The 21,154-nt window shown below is 41.8% G+C and overlaps 2 protein-coding genes and 1 long non-coding RNA gene across 4 annotated transcripts; 2 read left to right on the forward strand and 1 right to left on the reverse strand.

Annotated features, from left to right (window-relative positions):
* Positions 1–1,875: 1,875 nt before the first annotated feature.
* Positions 1,876–20,919, reverse strand: LOC127005737 (nuclear envelope integral membrane protein 1-like). The gene is made up of 10 exons (XM_050874849.1): positions 20,721–20,919; positions 18,622–18,711; positions 17,904–18,025; positions 16,673–16,871; positions 7,427–7,593; positions 6,774–6,888; positions 5,839–6,064; positions 5,301–5,462; positions 3,835–3,894; positions 1,876–1,897 (listed from the first exon to the last, which is right to left on the reverse strand). Exons 1-10 carry the CDS (start codon positions 20,812–20,814, stop codon positions 1,876–1,878), a joined length of 1,257 nt encoding a protein of 418 aa, XP_050730806.1. The 5' UTR covers positions 20,815–20,919.
* LOC127005426 (COMM domain-containing protein 2-like) lies at positions 8,611–15,639 on the forward strand. 2 transcript variants are annotated; one of them, XR_007758512.1, is made up of 5 exons: positions 8,611–9,904; positions 10,423–10,611; positions 11,555–11,663; positions 13,137–13,746; positions 14,140–15,639. XR_007758512.1 is itself a non-coding variant. In XM_050874267.1 (4 exons), exons 1-4 carry the CDS (start codon positions 9,731–9,733, stop codon positions 13,328–13,330), a joined length of 666 nt encoding a protein of 221 aa, XP_050730224.1. In that variant the 5' UTR covers positions 8,636–9,730; the 3' UTR covers positions 13,331–14,906. The 2 variants fall into 2 exon arrangements, 1 of the variants encoding a protein (XP_050730224.1); XM_050874267.1 differs by having other exon boundaries at positions 8,636–9,904; positions 13,137–14,906.
* On the forward strand, positions 11,679–12,683 carry LOC127005429 (uncharacterized). The gene is made up of 3 exons (XR_007758517.1): positions 11,679–11,903; positions 12,050–12,195; positions 12,343–12,683. It is a non-coding gene; the product is annotated as an uncharacterized LOC127005429 (long non-coding RNA).
* Positions 20,920–21,154: the final 235 nt, after the last annotated feature.

Below are 21,154 nucleotides of genomic sequence, written 5' to 3' on the forward strand. Positions count from 1 at the left end.
ATTTTTTTCAGTATTCAGTGTTGTAACCATATTTTGTGTCTGTGGTTGGCTGGCTGGTGACACTGCTAACATTACGTACTGCAGGTTAACAATGCATTTTTTTTTTACAACAAAGGAGACAGCTCAAGGGCACAAAAAAGGAAACAATAATAATAAAAAAAGCCCGCTACTCGCTGCTCCTAAAAAGAGTTACGGGAGTGGACCAAAAGAGGGGTCAATTTCGGGAGGTGTCCAGATACCCTCCTCTTGAAAGTTTTGTTCAGTATGAAGGGTTAAACATCACTGAGTTGAGATAGCCTTTGGTGTGGCCGTAGCTGGTAACACTGCGAACATGATGCTTCTCTTTGTGGTTGCGGAGGACAGGTAAACAGGTAATGCTTTCTACTTTCTGAATGGTGGACTTCTTTTACTGAGCATTCCTTTTCATCATTAAATGTCTATGTGTTAACTCAGTGGATTTTAAAAGACTGTAAGTGCCTATATGTCTGCTCAGCCTTGTTCTCCTCATGGTATTTCTTTGTTATGTTTATTATCTGGCAGCCTTCCTCCTCTTCTTAATTCTCTCTTCATTTAACATCCTTATTACTCCTTACGTGGTTTTCCTCTTCCGTATAAAACATCCTAATAATCAGTTAGTCTATCTAGCCTTATTAACAGCCTCTTCAATCTTGTGCACATCCCCATAAATAGTCAATAAATTAGTCACGGCCAGAAGGAACACACCAGTCATATGAAACACACACTTGGTCTTGCATATCTTAACCCTAAAAGATGGGAAGAAGAAAAAGCAGAGTCACACATCATTCTCTGACAAAAATATACACTCGGTCTTGCGTAACTTAACCCTAGAAACAGCAGAGTCACACATCATTCTCTGACAAAAATATACACTCGGTCTTGCATAACTTAACCCTAGAAGATGGGAAAGAAGCAGAGTCACACATCATTATCTGACAAAAATATACACTCGGTCTTGCATATCTTAACCCAAGCCTTAGTGGGAAGAAAAAGAAGCAGTCTCACATCATTCCCAGACAAAAATATTACATCTTGAGAGAGGAAGATAGAGTTGAATCACATGTAAAAAGCATCAAACCCCACCTTTTTTTTTCCGTTTCTCTACCCTTGACCTTTCCCTTCCTTTCCCGAGCCTTCCCTAACAAGAATTACTTCCGAGGAGAGAGAAAGACACACTTCAACCATACATAAGAAAGTATTACCTCTGCTCCCTTATTCCCCTTCCTATCTACCCTGCATCCTCTACCCTTCCCTTCCCAACAAAAAGTAATTATGGAGGGAGAGAGACAGACAGACAGACAGACAGACAGACAGACCATACATAAGACAGCATTTCCCTCCCCCTCCCTTCCCTTCCTGACAAAAACTAATTCTGGAGGGAGAGAGAGACAGACTTCGACCATACTTAAGAAAGCATTACCCTTCTCCTCCCTTCCCTTCCTGACGAAAACTAATTCTGGAGGGAGAGAGACAGATACAGACAGACTTCAACCATACATAAGAAAGCATTACCCTCTCCCTCATTCTCCTACTCTTTCAACTTTCTCTGACAAAAAAAGAACTGGAGAGAGAGAGAGAGAGAGAGGAAAACCAAAGGGAAAATAATAAAAAGAAAAGAAAAGAAAAAGGGAATGAAACAGAAAAAGGATGGAAAGGAAAGTAAGAAAGAAAAGGAGATTGACCATACATATAAAAAACTACCTCTACCCTTCCTATCTAGTCCCCTATCCTCCCCTCTACCTCATCTCCGCCTCCTCCTCATCATCCCACTCCACATCCTCGTCATCGGTCATCAGCAAGCGTAACGGGCAGAACAGGGCTGTTTGGTACATGCTTAGACCGGGCCACATAGCGTCATTACCGATTTAACTCGGCAAACCTGTGAGAGAGAGAGGGAGGACATAAGGAGTCTGTAAGTGGGCTGTATTACAAGACACTTTGCCATATCACATCAGTTATTTCTAAAGGTCAAAGAGGGGATCAATCAGGTTCTAATGAGTGTTTCTTTAGGTTCATGGTACAGAAGAAGGGTCAGACTACCACCAGGGTCATAAAACTACCCCTGGAAATCCCCACAACTCCTATGAAAGCCTTGTCAAATATGTCTTGTAATACGACCCTACAAGTGTTCAGCCAGCCACTTAGTACACACCAACGTTACCAGATTGTCGTACTTGGCGTATTGTTTTTCCCGATTTCTGACCAAAAACTATCGCACCCACAGAGATAACGACATACATTTATAATTATTGTTAAAATCGGTAACTTTTTATGCTCTTTTTTTGCAATATTTATGGGCCAGAAACCGGAAAATACAATGTTATGCGTACGATAATCTGGCAATGTTGGTACAAATGTCTTGCCCATCCATATAGCTGACACTTTCAATTGTATTTCTATAACTACATACCTCCTTAACTGTGAGAGAGATGACATAAGATGGAAAGATAAGAGGAGGGTCTAGCCAGCCAGTCAGTCAGTAAGATAACATATTCCTTGCCCACCTACAAGAGTCCAGCCACTCAGTTATAGTCTGTTCTGTATTAGGTGAGAACACATCAGGAAAACAGCTTCTCCCAACATTGCCAGATTATCGTACTCCAAGCATCATCGTATTTTTCGGTTTCTGACCCACAACTACCGCAAGAAAATAGAAACACACCGGTATTAACCACACTAATGATGACTATAAATGAATCTAGCTACTGGGGTGGATGAGACAGTTTTTGGGGGTATGAAATCGGAAAATATAAGAGACAGTACGAGAATCTGGCAACGCTGGCTTCTCCCCATAGGTGACAGAGGAAGGACCTGGCTGCCCTGGTGCTGGTAATTGGTGGACAGTTGGTTTGATGGTGGTTGAGCAAACTGGCTTCAGGTAATGTCAGGTAGGAGGGTAGCAAGTGGGGCATCTTCTTACTTTAGGCAGAACACCTTTTTTTTTTTTTTTTTTTTTTTTTTTTTTTCAGTAGAGGAAACAGTTCAGGGAAAATAAAGCCACTCACTGCTCCTACAAAGAGTCAAGAGGAGGTAAGAATAAAATTCCGCTACTCACCTACAAAGTTAAGGTCCTCCTTGAAAGAGTACATAGAGTATAGTACACATCCCCTGCCTATCCATGTCAATCCGGCAATCAATTATATTTTTATAACTACATACCTTCGCAGCTATAGTCACTGCATAGTAGACAGACCCAGAAGCCCTGCCCTCTTTTCCTTAGCTATGGGAGCCGATTGATGGGATGAAAGGGGGTTGGATTGACTCAGTGTTACCGTTTTCATGGCATCTCAGTTGTTTGGGGCCGCTGAACAGGGAGCTTATACTATCTGCATTCCTCCCTCTCTATCTGATTCATCTCTTATAATAATAATAATAATAATGACAATAATAATAATTGGACCAAGGGGGAGGGAGGGGGCAGGGCTTCTGGACCAATTTAGTACACAAGGGCTATAGTTACATTCATTTATTACTCTTTACGTGGTGATATGCCTTGAGAGTAGCTTTTGCTTTGATTGCCGAGTCTTATTTCTGGGGCTTTTAATGTTCTTTTTGTTTTGGGTTCAGTTTTTGTCATTTTTTTCTTTCCTTGAACAAGATAAGCACTGAGAGGAAAGGTGGGAGGCCAATACTGCAGTGTGACCAGGCTGCTTAAAATTCTTTCTTTTATATTTTTTACCATCCTCTTTTCAATACTATTTAATCAGTTTCAAGTTTTTCCTATCACAGCCCCACATGACAAATCCTCAGTCCCTTCTCCTTCTCCTCCTCCTCTCCCTCCCACCCTCAGAGACAGGGAAACCAGAGTCGGCTTACCTCTCCCTCTTGGGTGTGGCTCTCTGCCTCTTTTGAGGAGCCCCAACAAACTGTACAAATCTGTGGACACAAATGCTGTTATTGCCGGGAAGGGGCGACACTCACAAGCCTCCCAGCCTTCATGGTACACATCTCATCTGGGGCATCAGTAGGGTGGGTTTTTTACTTATTTATTTTCTAAGGTAAAGGAGGCAGCTCAGGGACAAAATATCATCATAATCATTTCGTTAACCATCCATTTTCACTCTTCCTGAGCGGTTGGACGCTTCATGGCTCTCCTCCATTCTACTCTGTCTTCTGCCTGATGCTCATCCAATCCCATCACTGCCAAGTCTTCCTGTATACGCCTTCTCCACGTTTTCCTAGGTCTACCAACTGGTCTCCTTCCTTCTACCTCCAATCTTTCCACAACTCCCAGCACTGTATCCTCCCCTGCTCTCTTCACATGTCCAAACCATCAGAGTCTTTCCCTTCTGAACACTGTTTCCAGGTCCTCTACTCCACATCTGTCAGCTACATCTGCACTGGACACTCAAGGGATAAATATATCAAACAAAAGAGCCTGATGGTACTATTTTTGCAGCCTGTCACCTCTCTCTCTTGCTCTGCCTCTAATACAGCCTCCCACCTCTCTCTCCAATACTCGTCCATTCTACTGAGTAATTTAAGTGATGGTCTCTCCCTGACTCTCACTCCTGCCTCGTACACACTCTTAACATCAGAAGTGTGTATGAGGGCAAGATTGAGTCATTGCCATTCATATCCATTACATTTCCAACACCCACTTAAATACGTACTCTGCAATTCACTCTTTTTTTTATGTTACACCCATATTAAAATTCTCATACTTTCTCTATTCCATCTTGTCACACTACATGCTTTCACGCAGGGGATGCTACAATTTGCAGAGGTCAGGTTAGGCAAGGTTCAGTTCAGCTAGGTTAGGTCAGGTTCAGTTCAGGTAAGTTAGGCTGCATTAGGTTAGGTCAGGTTAGGTTAGCTTGGATTTGGTTCGCTAGGGTTAACTTAGGTTCAGTTCAGTCTGGTTAGGTCAGGCCAGGTTAGGTTAGCTTAGGATCAATTAGCTCAAGTTAGGTCAGGTTCAGTTTGGTTGGGTCAGGTTGGGTTAGGTCCTAACCCAACCACTGGGTCAGGTTAGGTTAGCTTAGGCTGGATAAGGTTAGGTTAGCTTAGGTTCAGTTTGGTTATGTTAGCTTAGGCTGGATAAGTTTTGGTTATGTTAGCTTAGGTTTGGTTTGGTTTGGTTAGGTTAGGTTAGCTTAGGTTGGATAAGGTTATGTTAGCTTAGGCTGGGTCAGGTTAGGTTAGATAAGGTTAAGTTAGCTAAGGCTGGGTAAGGTTAGCTTAGGCTGGATAAGTTTAGATTAGCTTAGGTTCGGTTTGGTTAGGTTAGCTTAGGTTCGGTTTGGTTAGGTTAGCTTAGGTCAGGTTAGCTTGTGACTGACCTCTGGGGGGAGCGCAGCCTTGAGACGGTCTTCCAGGCGTCACACTGCGGGGAGTGGCAGAAGGTCCGCAGCTCATCCAGGGCTTTGCGGGTCTCATGGTTCCCCTGCTGAATGTACTCCTCCTCCGTCAGACGCCTCACCTTGGGGGGGAAGCGCCTCCTCCTGTGGGAAGGGTGTGGGCGTGAAGGCATACCACTCATCAACTTCCTACCTCACGTTTATATTCCCATACCCACCTTCCCTGCCCAAGCTCCCTCTCTCCTCAACCTCCCTCCTCTCCCTGCCTAACCTCTCTCTTTCTACCCAACCTCCCTCTCCCTGTCAATATCCCTCCACTCCCTGCCCAACCTCCCTCTGTTCCCTGCCCAACTTCCCTCCTCTTCCTGCTCAAGCTCCCTCTGCCTCCTGCCTAACCTCCCTCTTTCCCTGCTTAACCTCCCTCTCTCCCTGCCCAACTTCCCTCCTCTCCATGCCCAAGCTCCCTCTCTCCCTGCCCAATCTCCCTTTCTTCCTCCTCTCCTTGCCTATCCCCACTCACCAATACGTCTGAGCCTTCGCCTTCCACCGTTCGGGAATGTTGTGGTACGTCAGCATGACCAGGTCGAGGCCAAGCGTTGCCTCGCGGTACTGGCTGCTCAGGAACACGCCGAGGAGGGCCACCAGCTGCATGCTCCACTGTACCAGGTTGATCGAGCGCTTGTCTGTCAGCGGCCCGTAACGATACACCCCGGCGAAGCTGATCAGCCCTGCCACCACCACATAACCTGAAAGAATGAGAGACGATGAGAAGAGAAGAAGAACGGGAGAAGACTAAGAGGAAGAGAAGAATAGGAACGAAAGAAGAGGATATGAATAAGGAGATATAAAGAAGTAAATAAGAATAAGGATAATGGAAGAAGTGGAGAAGAATAAGAAGAGAAAAAGAAGTGAATAGGAATAAGAATAAAGGTAGAAGTGGAGAAGATAAGAAGAAGAGAAGAAGAATGGGAAGAATAAGAAGAGGAAGAGAAGAATAGGAACGAAAAAAGAGGATATGAATAAGGAGATAAAAAGAAGTGAATAGGAATAAGAATAAAGGTAGAAGTGGAGAAGATAAGAAGAAGAGAAGAAGAATGGGAAGAATAAGGAGAGAAAGAGAAGAATAGGAACAAAAGAAGAAGCGGAGATGAACAAGGAGATAAAAAGTGAATAAGAATAAAGAAAGAAAAGGAGAAGAATGAGAAGATAAAGTACAGTAAAATAAGAGAAGAGAGATGAAAGGGTGGCAGTTTTGGGTGATATTATCTGTCTGGGTGACCTCACTTCTATCATTAAGTTACATTTTTACACAACTTATTAACATGGACAGAAAGATAGTTTGATAGACAGATAGGTGGAGAGAAGGATAAGATGATGGATAGATTGAGAGAATAGCTTGTTGGATAAATAGATGAGAGGCCCTCCCCACCATCACCACTCCCCCGTCAGCCTCACCCACTGCAACGGCCTGGTATTCCTTTACGATGGAGACGAGGTTCTGCCAGAGGTACTGAAGGAGGTACACCGTCAGCCCCCAGCCGCCAACCATCACCGTCATGGCACCAGACTTCTGCAGGAGGAGAAGAAGGAGGAAAAGACACACCATTAACCACTATTAGTTAAGAAGTTTAATTGATGTTTTGAATAACTTGGATAAGGAGGAGGAGGAGGTGGTGTATACAAGGTCTATCCACAACTATCTCCTTGTTAATATGTGTCCCAACTGTAAGAATAATGATGTTGATGATAATAATAATAATAATAATAATAAAAGTAAAAATAATAGAAAAGAGTAGAAGAAAATAGCCAAAATGAAAGGTTAAAGAGTAGAAAAAGAGCTAAAAGGAAAAGCTAAAAAGAAAGGCTACATTAATCAGTAAAAAATAAATAAATAAATGAATAAAGAAATAAAGAAATAAAATAAAAAATAAAGAAAGAAAGAAATAAGGTGGTGTAAAATACATACAAAAGAGCAAATGAGGGAAAAAAAAACTGGATAAACAAACTGAAGGGAAACAGAGACAGAACAAGAATGAAAATATGGAGGTACCAAACACATAAGACCAAGAACGAGGGAGACAGAAAAAATAACCTTCCCCATAGCTTACCTTAGGCACCATGCGGGCCAGGATATAGACCAGGATGAGGAGGGAGCCCACCACGCCCAGGGAGACTCCGGTGGTATAGTGGAAGAAGATGTTCTGCGCCAAGTGGGAGGCGGCGAAGAACAGCACCATGGAACTCGCCAGGGTCACCACGCGCCAGAAGTCCACCCCTGCGGAAGTGGAGGAAGGGGGTGGGGGATAACCGGATAAGTGGAATGATAGATGGGAAGAAGAAGGAGATATAGTAATTGGATAGCTGAATGGTAAGAAATGGATGGAGGAATGGATGGGTGGTTCAGTGGATGAAGAGAAGGAGAGATTGATGGAGAAAATGATAGTTAAAGAGAATGATGGGTGGATAAAGAAAAGGATAAGCCCATAGGGAAAAACATTGATGAACAGAGAGATGAAGGGAATAGCTTGATATATAGAAAGATAGAGAGCAGAATAGTTAGATGGATATTGGTGTAGAGAAGGATAGTTTAATGGATAGATAGAGGAGGATAGTTTAGTGGATATAGATGGAGCAGGATACATAGACAGAGAAGGATAGCCTGATGTATAGAAGGATGGAGATCAGAATAGTTAAATGTATAGATAGGTGTAGAGAAAGATAGTTTAATGGATAGATAGGTGGATAAATGGTTAGAGGAGGATAGTTTAGTGGATATACATGGAGCAGGATAGACAGAGAAGGATAGCTTGCTGGATAGATGGTGAGGATAACTTGATAGATGGAAAAAAGGAGAGTTTAATGGATAGATAGATAGTGAGAAAGATAGTTTGAGTGATGAGACAGCTGGATAGAACGTTAATTTGTGTAAAACGTACATTTCCAACGTTTAAAATTCGCGCCAAGAAATTCGATAACCGCTAAACTTATCCTCCTATATAAACAACACATCCATATCTCCTTAACTACTATAAAAACAATACATATAAAGGTGACAACACGGAAATAAAGCAACAATAATAAAAAAGTGACAATGCAGAAATAAAAAGTAAATTTCCAACGTTTAAAATTCGCGCCAAAAAATTCGATATCCGCTAAACTTATCCTCCTATATAAACAATACGTCCATATCTCCTAAACTACCATAAAAACAATACATATAAGAATAACAATACGCAAATAAGGCAACACTAATAAAAAATGATAATGTAAAAGTTATTTCCAACACGAACGCACGTAAGTAAACAAACATCAGCTGATCGGCGGCAAGGGGGAGGAGGAAGGCAACGAAGGGGAAAAGGAGACGAAGGAACAAAAACTAAAGAAAATTAATCAAAGAAAAGAAGGAAGAAGAGTGAAGTAGTGAATTAACGAACAAATAACAGAAGAACAGAAGACAGGACAGTGAAATAACGAGGCAAAGAGAAAAATAGCGTAAGGGGGAGGAGACGGAGGGGCGAAAGTATCAAAGGAAAGACGAAACAGCAAGAAATAACGTAAAATAAAAAGACAAGGAAGTGAAATAACGTAGTAAAGAGAAAAAATAACGTAAGAGGGAGCAAAAATAACGAAGGTGAGAAAAATAACAAAGGGGAGGAGAGACGAAACAGCAGGATAGTGACTTTGCGAGGAAATAACGTAAAATAATTAGACAAGGAAGTGAAATAACAAAGTACAGAGGAAAATAACGTAAAAAGGGAGGGGACGGAAGAGCGAAGTTACAAGGAAAATCACCGAAGAAAAGGAGACAACAGCAAAATAGTGAAGTTACAAGCAAATAACAAGGAAGAGACAGGAGAGTGAAACAGCAACGTGAGAGTAAGCAAGTGGAAGGAGGAAGACTGAGCAGTGAAATAGCAAACAGGGGAGGAGACAAGAGCAAAACAGTGAAGATACAAGTAAAAAAGACAGCAGAGGAGAAAACCAGGGGACTAAAAACGGCAAAATAGTGAAGTTACGAGCAAATAACAAGAGAGACAGGGGTGGAACAGCAATAGGGAGGAGGAAGACTAAGCACTGAAATAACAAATACAAGAGGAGACGGAAGAGCAAAATAGTGAAAATACAAGCAAAAAACAGCAGAGGAGAAAACTAGATGGAAAGGTAGTTAGAGGAGGATAGTTTAGTGGATATAGATGGAGCAGGATAGATAGACAGAGGAGGATAGCCTGACTAAAAAAACACCAAAATCACCATCAAATATCATAAACAGAGAAAACTAACAAAAGGAAAGGAAGCTAAACAGCAGAATAACAAAATCACACAATATACAAGACAACCAAGAGAAGACAAAGGGACATCATCATCAAAATCACGACCAAACAACACAAACGCACGCCACAAAAACCGTGGTAATGGCTCCGATAGCACTGCCGGAGGAGCTGAAGGGGCGGCTGGCGTTGCTGGTGGCGCAGGAGACAGCCGTGGTGAGGGAGTTCTGTCGCCTCACCAGCCAGTACTTCAGGCAGGAGGTGAAGCCTAAGGTGTTTACATCGGCTGCCAACAAGCTCGGCGCCCAGCCATCGCAGGTAACAAACTAAGCTAACTAATTTTTTTACGGTACAGACAGAAACTCAATGGCAAAATAAATAAATCAATAAATAAAATTAATATAATATAAAAAAAGATGTGTGGTTTAGCTCTTTTTCTTTGTTTACCGATATTATTTTGCCTCATTTCTTCACAGTTATGCATGATTTTTTTTTTTCGTGGTATAAGAGGAGGAGGAGCTCACGTAGGAAAAGTGGAAAGTTACAGAAGAAAGCTCAAGGAAAAAAGTGGATATTAGCTCTTTTTTTCTTCATTTATCATTATTACTTTTTGCTTTTTTTTTATGGAGGAGATAGGAGGTAAAGGAGGCAACTTGAGGGGATAAAAATGTGGTTTAGTTTTTTTCTTTTTCTTGCAGTGTTAGAGAGAGGTTAGTTTAAATGGCCATAGGTTAGTGTCCATTGCTTTATATATTATGCCCGCCTATACTGATTTCCTTTCTTTTAATAATGTAATGAGTGATCTTTGTCTGTGTGTGTGTGTGTGTTTGTTTCAGGTAGAGGACGCAGTACAAGCATTAGTGTTCCTCCTGATTCGCTGTGGTCAGGTCAACCCCACCACTGAAGATCTGCATGGCCTCTCCACCTCCCTGGGCTTCTCCGAGGACGCCGCCAAGGTCATCGCCGACACCTACACCGACAACGAGGCGGAGGTCAAGGAGTACCTCAAGGCTTCTGGGGTCAAGGTGAGAATGTTCTGTGCTGTTACAATATATTTCTTCCTTTCATTTAACCTGTCCGCTGCGATTGGCACGGATTTGGCCTTCACTGGTAGCCTGGTAACACACACTCCCAGGTCTTTCTCTGCCTCTGTGGTGGATAGTGGAGTGTTTCCCATGTGGTATTGGTGTGCTGGATACCCCCTTTACACTTTGCTTCATTGCCTTGTAGCAGCCACTTCTTGTTCCACTCCTGTAGCTTGGTGATGTCTTCTTGTTGGAAATCCATAGTCAAGTGGTTAATGTCCTTATTTTCTTGGGTGTGACAGGCTATCAGTCTCTCCCACACTTGATTGTATACCCTCCAGGCCTTCTTTTCTCTTTCAACTTCTCTCCATCTCTTCAACGAACTATATTTCTATCCTATGCATTTGTCAAACTGTATTTCTTTCCTTTCCTCCCTTCTACCTCCACAGTCCTTTACCTAATCCCTTAATCTTACCTCCCTTCCTTCTGTCCTAATCCCTCCTACCTACACCCTCCTCTCACCTCGCTTCCTAGTTCTTCATCCTACCTCCTCCCTCTAACGTTCTTCCCATCTCCCTCTTCTTCCCTTCCTTCTGTCCGAATCCCTCATCCTACATATACCATCCTCATCCCTCGCTCCCTAATCCTTCATCCTACCTCCTCCCTCTAATGTTCTTCCCATCTTCTTCTTGGCGCAGAGGTTAGCACACTCGGCTCACAACCAAGAGAGCCCAGGTTCGATTCCCGGGCGGAGTGGAAAAATTTGGGTGGCATCTCCTTTGATTTTTTTCCCCTTCTGTCTCTCTCCGGCACATGACCACAGATGTTGCGCCGACTAAACGAAACTTTCCACCTTTTCTTCCCATCTCCTCCCTTCCTTCTGTCCTAATCCCTCCTACCTACCCTCCTCTCACCTCCCTAATTCTTCCTCCTTCCTCCACAGGTGTCACAGTACAAGGACCTGGAGTGGAGGTTTGATGTCCTAGTGGGTTCTCGCTCCCTCCACCACGTCGCTGAGCCGCTCCTCACCCTGCAGCTCACCCTGGACACACGTATGTTATGCCGATCCAAGCTGTTACGTCCACTGAGTATATAAATGTGTGATGGTTGACCTGTGTTCTTGATTTACTCCTTTGAAATATAGAGGTTAATCCTTCCCATAGTGGCTACTGTAAATATGTCTAAACCTACACTTCATAGCCTTTCTAACATTATATTTAAAACCTGATGTAGTGATGTCTCGCCTAATTCTTACTATCTAAACACTATCTTTGAGCCCTTGAAATATAGAGGTTTATCCTTCCTATAGTGTCTACTGTAAATATGTCTAAACCGACACTTCATAGCCTTTCTAACATTATCTTAAAAGCCTGATGTAGTAATGTCTCGCCTAATTCTTACTATCTAAACACTATCTTTGAGCCCTTGAAATATAGAGGTTAATCCTTCCTATAGTGGCTACTGTAAATATGTCTAAACCGACACTTCATAGCCCTTCTAACATTATATTTAAAACCTGATGTAGTAATGTCTCGCCTAATTCTTACTATCTAAACACTGTCTTTGAGCCCTTGAAATATAGAGGTTGATACTTCCTATAATGGTTACTGTAAACCAACACTTCTTGTAGCCTCTTAACACTGTCTATCTTATCTATTCTTAAAGCCTGATGTAGTAATGTCTTGCCTAATTCTTACTATCTAAACACTATCTTTGAGCCCTGTAAATCAGGTTAATCCTTCCTATTGTGGCTACTGTAAATATGTCTAAACCGACACTTCATAGCCCTTCTAACATTATCTTTAAAACCTGATGTAGTAATGTCTCGCCTAATTCTTACTATCTAAACACTGTCTTTGAACCCTAACTCAGTAACCCTTTAAACTAACTCCTTGTAATCTCTCTTAACACTATCTTTTCTATTCTTAAATCCTAACTCAACGTCTTGGCTAATTCTTATTAAACACTATCTGTCTTTGAACCGTAACTCAGTAACCCTTTAAACTAACTCCCTGTAGCCTCTCTCTTAACAGTATCTATCTTATCTATCCTTAAATCCTAGCTTCGTGACCCTTCTAAGTAGTAACCTCTAGCCAATTACACTATTTTAACACTATCTTTGAACCTAACTCAGTAACCCTTTAAACTAACTCCTTGTAGCCTCTCTTAACAGTATCTATCTTATCTATTCTTAAATCCTAACTTAGCGACCCTTCTAAGTAGTAACCTCTTGCCAATTACACTATCTAAACACTATCTCTGAACCTAACTCAGTAACCCTTTAAACTAACTCCTTGTAGCCTCTCTTAACAGTATCTATCTTATCTATTCTTAAATCCTAACTTAGCGACCCTTCTAAGTAGTAACCTCTAGCCAATTACACTAACTAAACACTATCTCTGAACCTAACTCAGTAACCCTTTAAACTAACTCCCTGTCTCTCTTTAACACTATCTATCCTATTTATCCTTAAATCCTAACCCTTCTAAATTCTAACCGATCCTCTCTCTCACTATCCACCACAGCAAACTCTGATTCCACGCGCAAGGAGGGGATTCACGAGGGACAGGACGGAGGCATTGGTGAGGGGGGTGGATGCGAGACACTCCTGCTGCAGACCGACCCCAACAACCTCCTGCACATGACCTCGGTGCTGGAGGACGCGCTGCAGGAGGCTCGGACGCACCACTCTCGCCGCGTCCAGAGATACCTCAAGTAGCTGCGTGTGGTGGGGTGTGGCGTAATGGGGTGGTTTCATAGTCCGACACGAGTTATCATTTACACTCATATGGAAGTACATTTTCGATAATTCTCTTTTTCTATGCAGTGCTCGATATTAAAGTGATTTCCTGTGTGGTTTCAAAGTCCGACAGAAATTATCATTGGCACTCAAACTGAAGTATATATGCCATGATTCTCTTTTTCTATGCAGCGCTCGATAATAAAACAAAACAAAGTGCTTTCCGGTGTGGTTTTATCAAGTTAATTACATTCTACATCAAGGGAATACACTAAGTGAATCTGCGATGCTCAAACAGAAGTATATATTTCCATAATTCTCTTTTTCTTTGTAGTGCTCGAAACTAAAGTGATTCCCTGTGTGGTTTTATCAAATTTCTTAGCTTCTACATCAAGGTGACACAATAATTGAATCTGGGGCACTCAATCCGAAGTATATTTTCAATAATTCTCTTTTTCTATGTAGTGCTCGATACTAAAGTGATTTCCGGTGTGGTTTTATCAAGTTTATTACCTTCTACATCAAGGCCAAACACTAATTGACTCTGGAATGCTCAAACAGAAGTATATTTTCCATAATTCTCTTTCTCTATGTAGTGCTCGATACTAAAGTGATTTCCGGTGTGGTTTTATCAAGTTTATTACCTTCTACATCAAGGCCAAATACTAACTGAATCTGGGGAACTCAATCCGAAGTATATTTTCCATAATTTTCTTTTTCTACACAGTGCTCGATACTAAAGTGATTTCCGGTGTGGTTTTATCAAATTTCTTAGTTTCTACATCAAGGCCAAACACTAATTGAATCTGGGGTCTCTTGGTAGGGCAGTGAGCGTGTTATCCCCTCCATTACGAAGCCCTGTGTTTGCATGTTAGTGTGTGTGATTGTGCAACTAATGATACTCCGAAATCTTGTTGCGTTGGGTTACTTGTTGCTTAGGTTGGAAACTGGGAGAACGCTCATGAGACAGTAAGGAAGCATGCCCCGAGAGAGAGGTCAATGGGGTTTCTGATTAGCACTCGCATCAGGATGAAAGCTACGGTTGGAAAGTGGAAGGAGACGCCCGTATGAGAAAGTAAGGAAGTCCAAGAGAGAGGTCAATGGGCTTTTCTGATTAGTACTCGCATCAGGACGAAAGCTACGATTGGAAAGTGGAAGGAGACGCCCATATGTCCCCTCTACACCTGGGAGTCAAACTTGGACCTCTCAGTTGCGAGGTGAACGTGCTAGCCATTGTGCCATGAAGCTGTGTGTGTGTGTGTGTGTGTGCGTGTGTGTAAGTAACGATATTCCAGATTCTTGTTTCATTGGGTTATGTTCATTCCAGGTCTTGGGTGTTACTTTATACAATGTTTTGATGCCTTCACGAGAATGCAGCGGCCCGTGTCTTCCCTAGATTCTGACATTCCATTACTGATTAAACCTCCTCACTGCCTCACTGCAACAAGACTCGGAAGTGTTAGAAATAAGGAAGGATTAGCACACTGCAACAAGACTCGGAAGTGTTAGAAATAAGGAAGGATTAGCACACTGCAACAAGACTCGGAAGTGTTAGCACTGGACTGAGCAAGATGGAGGAGGATCATTGGAAGTCCAGCGCTTAGAATGGGAGACGATGGACTATACTATAAATGTAGAAGAAAAAGAAGAAGACTGTCCTCCCTGTTTCCCTTCACTACATAGATGAAAAATATGTATCGGACCAACGTTAAGTCTTAGTTTGATAGTTAAGTGTTGTATGGGAGGACGGAAGACTCTCTAGTTACAGAGGTAGGTGCCAAAGACATTCAAGCATAATGGAAGTGTTATTTGATAGAGATTTTTCGATTTGGGACTGGTGGGGCTGTGTGTGTGTGTGTGTGTGTGTGTGTGTGTTTTATGGTGGAAATGACAGGTTGTGTGAAAGAGATTGCCCTCTACGATTTATTAAAGTAAAGAAAATAGAATGAAATGTGTGTGTGTGTGTGTGTGTGTGCTTGTGTGAGTGTGTTTTATGGTGGAAATGACAGGTTGTGTGAAAGAGATTGCCCTCTACGATTTATTAAAGTAAAGAAAATGGAATGAAATGTGTGTGTGTGTAGTCAATTCAAAGGTGTGTTAAAATGAAATCCTCAAATGTAAACGCCCTTAATGTCGGATCTGCAGTACTGTTTTCCTTTAGAATGCCCTGATTATCTCTAAGGTGATTGTTTACCTCTGCATGACAAAACAAGCCTGACTGACAACTGCAAAAACTATGTACACTATGATTTTTGTAAACATGAAAGAAAGAAAAGTTTTTGAAAATGCTTGTGTTGTTTTGTTTCCTGATCCTTCATACCCATACATAGGACTGGAACCCTCCCTTCATGGTGCATTAACCTGGTACCAGCGACGGGACAAATTTGTGGCTTTATTGTGTACCAGCGACGGGCCAAAATTGTGGCTTTATTGTGTGCCAGTGACGGGACAAATTTGTGGCTTTATTGTGTACCAGCGACGGGCCAAAATTGTGGCTTTATTGTGTACCAGTGACGGGACAAATTTGTGGCTTTATTGTGTACCAGTGATGGGCCAAAATTGTGGCTTTACCGTGTACCAGTGATGGGACAAATTTGTGGCTTTATTGTGTACCAGTGACGGGACAAATTTGTGGCTTTATTGTGTGCCAGTGACGGGACAAATTTGTGGCTTTATTGTGTACCAGCGATGGGCCAAAATTGTGGCTTTATTGTGTACCAGCGATGGGCCAAAATTGTGGCTTTATTGTGTGCCAGTGACGGGACAAATTTGTGGCTTTATTGTGTACCAGCGACGGGCCAAAATTGTGGCTTTACCGTGTACCAGTGATGGGCCAATTTTTTCCCTTGACATAAACCCCCAAAAAAATAGAGGACGCACCAACTGATTGCAAATGGGTTGATATCTATTATATAATGATTTGCATGAGTGATGATTTTTCTCTCATTAATTCGGTTAGAGGAGCCTTTTAAGAAACATGATCCCCGCAGCTACCGGGTTAAAAGACACTTACCTGCCTGGGACCGTGAGACTACTTAAGGTTATAGATGCACTCACAAAGCACCAATAACATACTCAAAAACTAACAAAATATATATAAAAAAACATCTTACAACCATAAACATAATAAAGAAGAAACATAGCATATATAACTCACAACATACATAGCATATAACTCCTACCATACTGAAAACAATAATCATCAGTCAAGTTTACCATAATCTAATACAATATGAGACAAAAAGGGGCATTAAAACAACATAAATACAATAAAAAAACTCCCCCTAAGAACAACTAAACAACCAAGGTCTCGGTACTCACATCTGGTCCTGAGGGAGACCTTGTAGCCGTTGGGAGTCTCTATGCCGACGCAGGACTCCTTGTAAATCTCGAGGCGGAAGACGCGCTGCCGCCAGGGGTAGAAAGTGAACCAGGAGGCCTCACGATGCTGCTGCCTCACCGACGACGCGTTCTGCCCCTCGTAGTGACGGAAGTTGTCGCCCACGATGTCCAAACGCAGCTGAGAGGAGACGTTACCCGAGATTGTTATTATTGCAAGAGAATAAATGAAAGTGTCAAGTGAGAGAGGGAGGAGTGCACACTGTAAATATACTAAATGTACAAAAAAGGCTAAAAATTCAAGAAAGATGGACTCAGAGAAGGAAAAGCAGATAAGTTTGGTCAGAAATAGCTATTGCGAGAGAATAAATTGAAGTCGTGTGAGAGGGAGGAGTGCACACTGTAAATATACTAAATGTACAATAAAAGGCTAAGAATTCAAGAAAGATGGACTCAGAGAAGGAAAAGCAGAAAAGTTTGGTCAGAAATAGCATCCCTTAATTATAGCCAGCTTGTTGTTACTGTGAGAGAATAAATTTAAGTGTCGTGTGAGAGAGGGAGGAGTGCACACTATAAATAAACCAAATGTACAAAAATGGGCTACGAATTTAAGAAAGGAAAAGCAGAAAGGTTTGGTCAGAAATAGCATCCCTTAATTATAACCAGCTTGTTACTGTGAGAGAATAAATTTAAGTGTCAAGTGAGAGAGGGAGGAGTGCACGCTATAAATAAACCAAATGTACAAAAATGGGTTACAAATTTAAGAAAGGAAAATCAGAAAGGTTTGGTCAGAAAAAGAAATAGCATCCTTTTATTATAACCAAATACTGGACTTCATTTTTTATTTTACAGCTAAGGAGGCAGTTCAGGGGCTAATAAACAATACAGAAAAAACAAACACAATGTCACTGCTCCCCCAAAAGCCAAAAAATATACCACATTCTTAAGCAATTCAGAATCAAAGAACAAGTATTTGACAAGACTTTCATAGGAGTTTCAGGCATTTGCAGTGGTATTTTTATGACCCTGGTGATAGTTTGATCATTCTTCTGTGCCATGAACCTAAAAAAACACTCATTAGCATGTGATTGACCTCCTTTTTAGCCTTTAGAAGTAGTTGACATGAGGGGCGGAAGCGACTGAGAATGACGACTTAAGAGATTTCCAAACAAGAGTAATCAAGGTTCCTGGAATTTTACGGACTATTGCTCACCTCGATGGTCTTGAAGAAGGTGGTGAGGGTCTTTGCCTCGCCCTGGTAACAAAATATGTTGAGGGGGTTGTGGGAGTCCCCGACGATGATGAGTTCTCGGCCGGCCCTCATGCGATAGTGGTCTGGGGGGGGTGCGGAGGGGGAGGATTATAAATTAGATATACACACATAATTTCATAATCGCTTCTCTCTCTCTCTTTCTCTTTATTTTTATACGGGAAAGGAAGGAGCTGAAGGGCATATAAAGTGTAGAAAAAAAACCTTGTTTAAATTTAAAGGTGTTATTCATTGATGCACAACTAACCAATGCTATCACAAATCCACCATCTACATAGTCGTGTTAGTAAAAGATAACAATGAAATAAACCGAAAAGATAAATGAGACTCGAGAATATTAGTGTTTATACCTTTGCCGTCAGTGCGATGAGGCAAAGCATAGCGAAGTGAAAGATAAATAACACAAACAAACACACACACACACACAAAAAAAAAAGAGGACAGAGCAGTGAAATAGCAAAGGAAAGGCAAGTAATATGAAGAAAATGGAAGAGGAAGAGTGAAATAACAAAGTGAACGGCAAATAAAACCCGAAGAAAACGAAGCAGAAGGAATAAATAACAAAATAAAAGAACAAAAAATAAATAACGCAGCCGTGAACAACATAGCCAACACACCACTCTACGAGACTCCAGACTGTTAGCGCAAGGGCTGTCTCTACCTGTGGCTTCGGTGCGGTGCGGTTGTTGGGTTGGTGCGGGTGGTGGTGGCGGATGTCTGCCAGGCTTGCTCTCCTGCCCCCGCCCTGGGTCTGCATGCGATAGACGGCAGGGAGAAGCTTATAATAATAGCCTTTTCATTGACTATTACCACTACTGATACTATTACAGCTACTAATAATAATACTGCTACAGCTACTACTCCTACTATTACTATGGCTACTACTATTTTTACTATTGCTACTACTACTACTACTATTACTTTTAAAGATAGCAAAGTGAAAATAAAACAGGTTTCATTAACAACCTAATTGATAGTATGCATCAACTTTAATGACTTTGTGACTTGAGGAAGAATATCTGTGACAATTAAATTAACCTGTTGAAGAAGGGTTCATTCTGGGTGAGCTCTTTAACTAACATGAGAGAAAGCAAATGTGCCTCGACTCCTTAAATGAATGAGAAAAGAGATACTATGTGCCTGAACTCTTTAAATAAATGAAAAAATATACTATGTGCCTGAATTTAAATAACCATCAGAGGAAACAAATACCACACCCAACAGACATAACAAATAACAAAGAAACAAAAATAATAGACAAATACAGGTTTTACAGATTTAAAAGGTAATAAAATACATATATGACAACAGAAGAGTAGATGGTTAAGTAGGAAGCACTATATCAACGCATTAACAAAACCAACTTTTACTCAAATGATTTCTGAAAGCTACACCAGACGAGCCTCTACTCCACACAGCCCAAGACACAGCGTCAAACTGTGATACTGACCAGCTACAGGACAAGAAAAGTGTGGAGGCAGCAGACTTGGAAGCTGGCCACGGTGATTCTGAACTTCAACAACATTCAAAAACATTTCCCACCACCACCAACAACAACAACACACATTGCCATTCACTGTTGATGAGGTTTCAGGCCCCCTCCCCAGAGCCATCAACAATACAATAATGACGTTACCACCGAAAGTTGTCCTCGATGCTCGTATTTGTAACATGAAAGGATTTAGTGAACAAGTGAGCCTTCAGTGCTTCCTTGGGGGTTGCTGGTTTGCCGCTGTTCTTAACACCCTCGGGTAACTCATTACAGAGCCAAGGGGCACTCTTCTCAAATGCTCTGAAGCCCAGGTCCAGACTGACTCTTGGCTAATAGTCTAAGCTGTTCTGCACTTTGTCTTGGTGACATATTAAGGACTAAATTCCTGTAGTTCTTTTATGAGATCACAAGTATCCAAAGTTTTATTTCCAACTGACAATATTCAGCAGACTGCAGTTTATCTTTGAGTCTCGAGAACTAATAGCCACAATCAGTTATGTTGCAAATTCTCCCATATACAACAATGATCATTCGTTGAGTGATTAATTTCAGGCTTATTATACCTCACACAATTTATGCATATCTTTTCAGCCGTGGTGCAGTCCCTGGATTTATGATCTCCGGCACATTGGTAGCATCGCGGGGCCTCCACACTGCTCTTGGCAGTACAGTTGGTCTCAAGATGGCACTATCTTGGACAGTGATAACATATAATAACACATCTGTCAGTGTGTGCATCCCCCATTCTAATTTTAACTTATGATTCTTATAAATCAACACTAACAACCAATCACAGTAGGTTAATTACAATAAATACATGATGTAATACTCACAATACAAATACCCTGCCCCCCACACCAGAAAACAATAAACAGATAAACATCAGACAGGTAAACAACACGAGACACACTTAACACTTCAAAAACAATAAACAGATAAACAAATAACAGACAGGTAACCAACACGAGACACACTTAACACTTCAAAAACAATAAACAGATAAACAAATAACAGACAGGTAACCAACACGACACACTTAACACTTCAAAAACAATAAACAGATAAACAAATAACAGACAGGTAACCAACACGACACACTTAACACTTCAGAAATAACAAACAAACAAACACCAGACAGGTAAACAACACGACAAACGCACAACACTTCAAAAACGTTTCAAACCTTCCCCGCCAAGCACCGCCTTACTCGCCACCGTCCCTCACTACCACACTCTCTCTCCCTCCTCCTGCTCGCCCCCGGCCCTCACCTATGCCCGGGATCTCCGCCTGCTGCCCCGCCGCCGCCATGGCCCCCAGCACGACCAGGGTGAGGGCTTGAAGGAGGCGCCGTGACCCCGCCATGACTGCTGAGTGTGTGTGACTGACCCTGATCTTGATGTCACAGATGGCTTGAGATTTCTCCCAGTGCCTTTTTTGTATCGGCACTCATCACAAGTAGTACAAAAGTTCCCTAAAAGTAGCAAATTCACAGAGAAAGTAGCCCAAACACACACACACACATTAGTAGACAGTCATTTATATATTAACCGAACAATATTCCAAAGTAGCCCAGAAAGTCGCGTGTTGACCCCTGCGAGGACCTGTTTTTACCTGCTACTGGAGATGATTGTCTGAATATGCTACTTTAACTTGTTTTTAAGTGATCTGAATGAGTAATTATCCATCTGTCTGCCTTAATCGA

Source organism: Eriocheir sinensis, chromosome 30 (genome assembly GCF_024679095.1).
Source record: "Eriocheir sinensis breed Jianghai 21 chromosome 30, ASM2467909v1, whole genome shotgun sequence".
In the NCBI taxonomy this organism is placed as follows: domain Eukaryota; kingdom Metazoa; phylum Arthropoda; class Malacostraca; order Decapoda; family Varunidae; genus Eriocheir; species Eriocheir sinensis.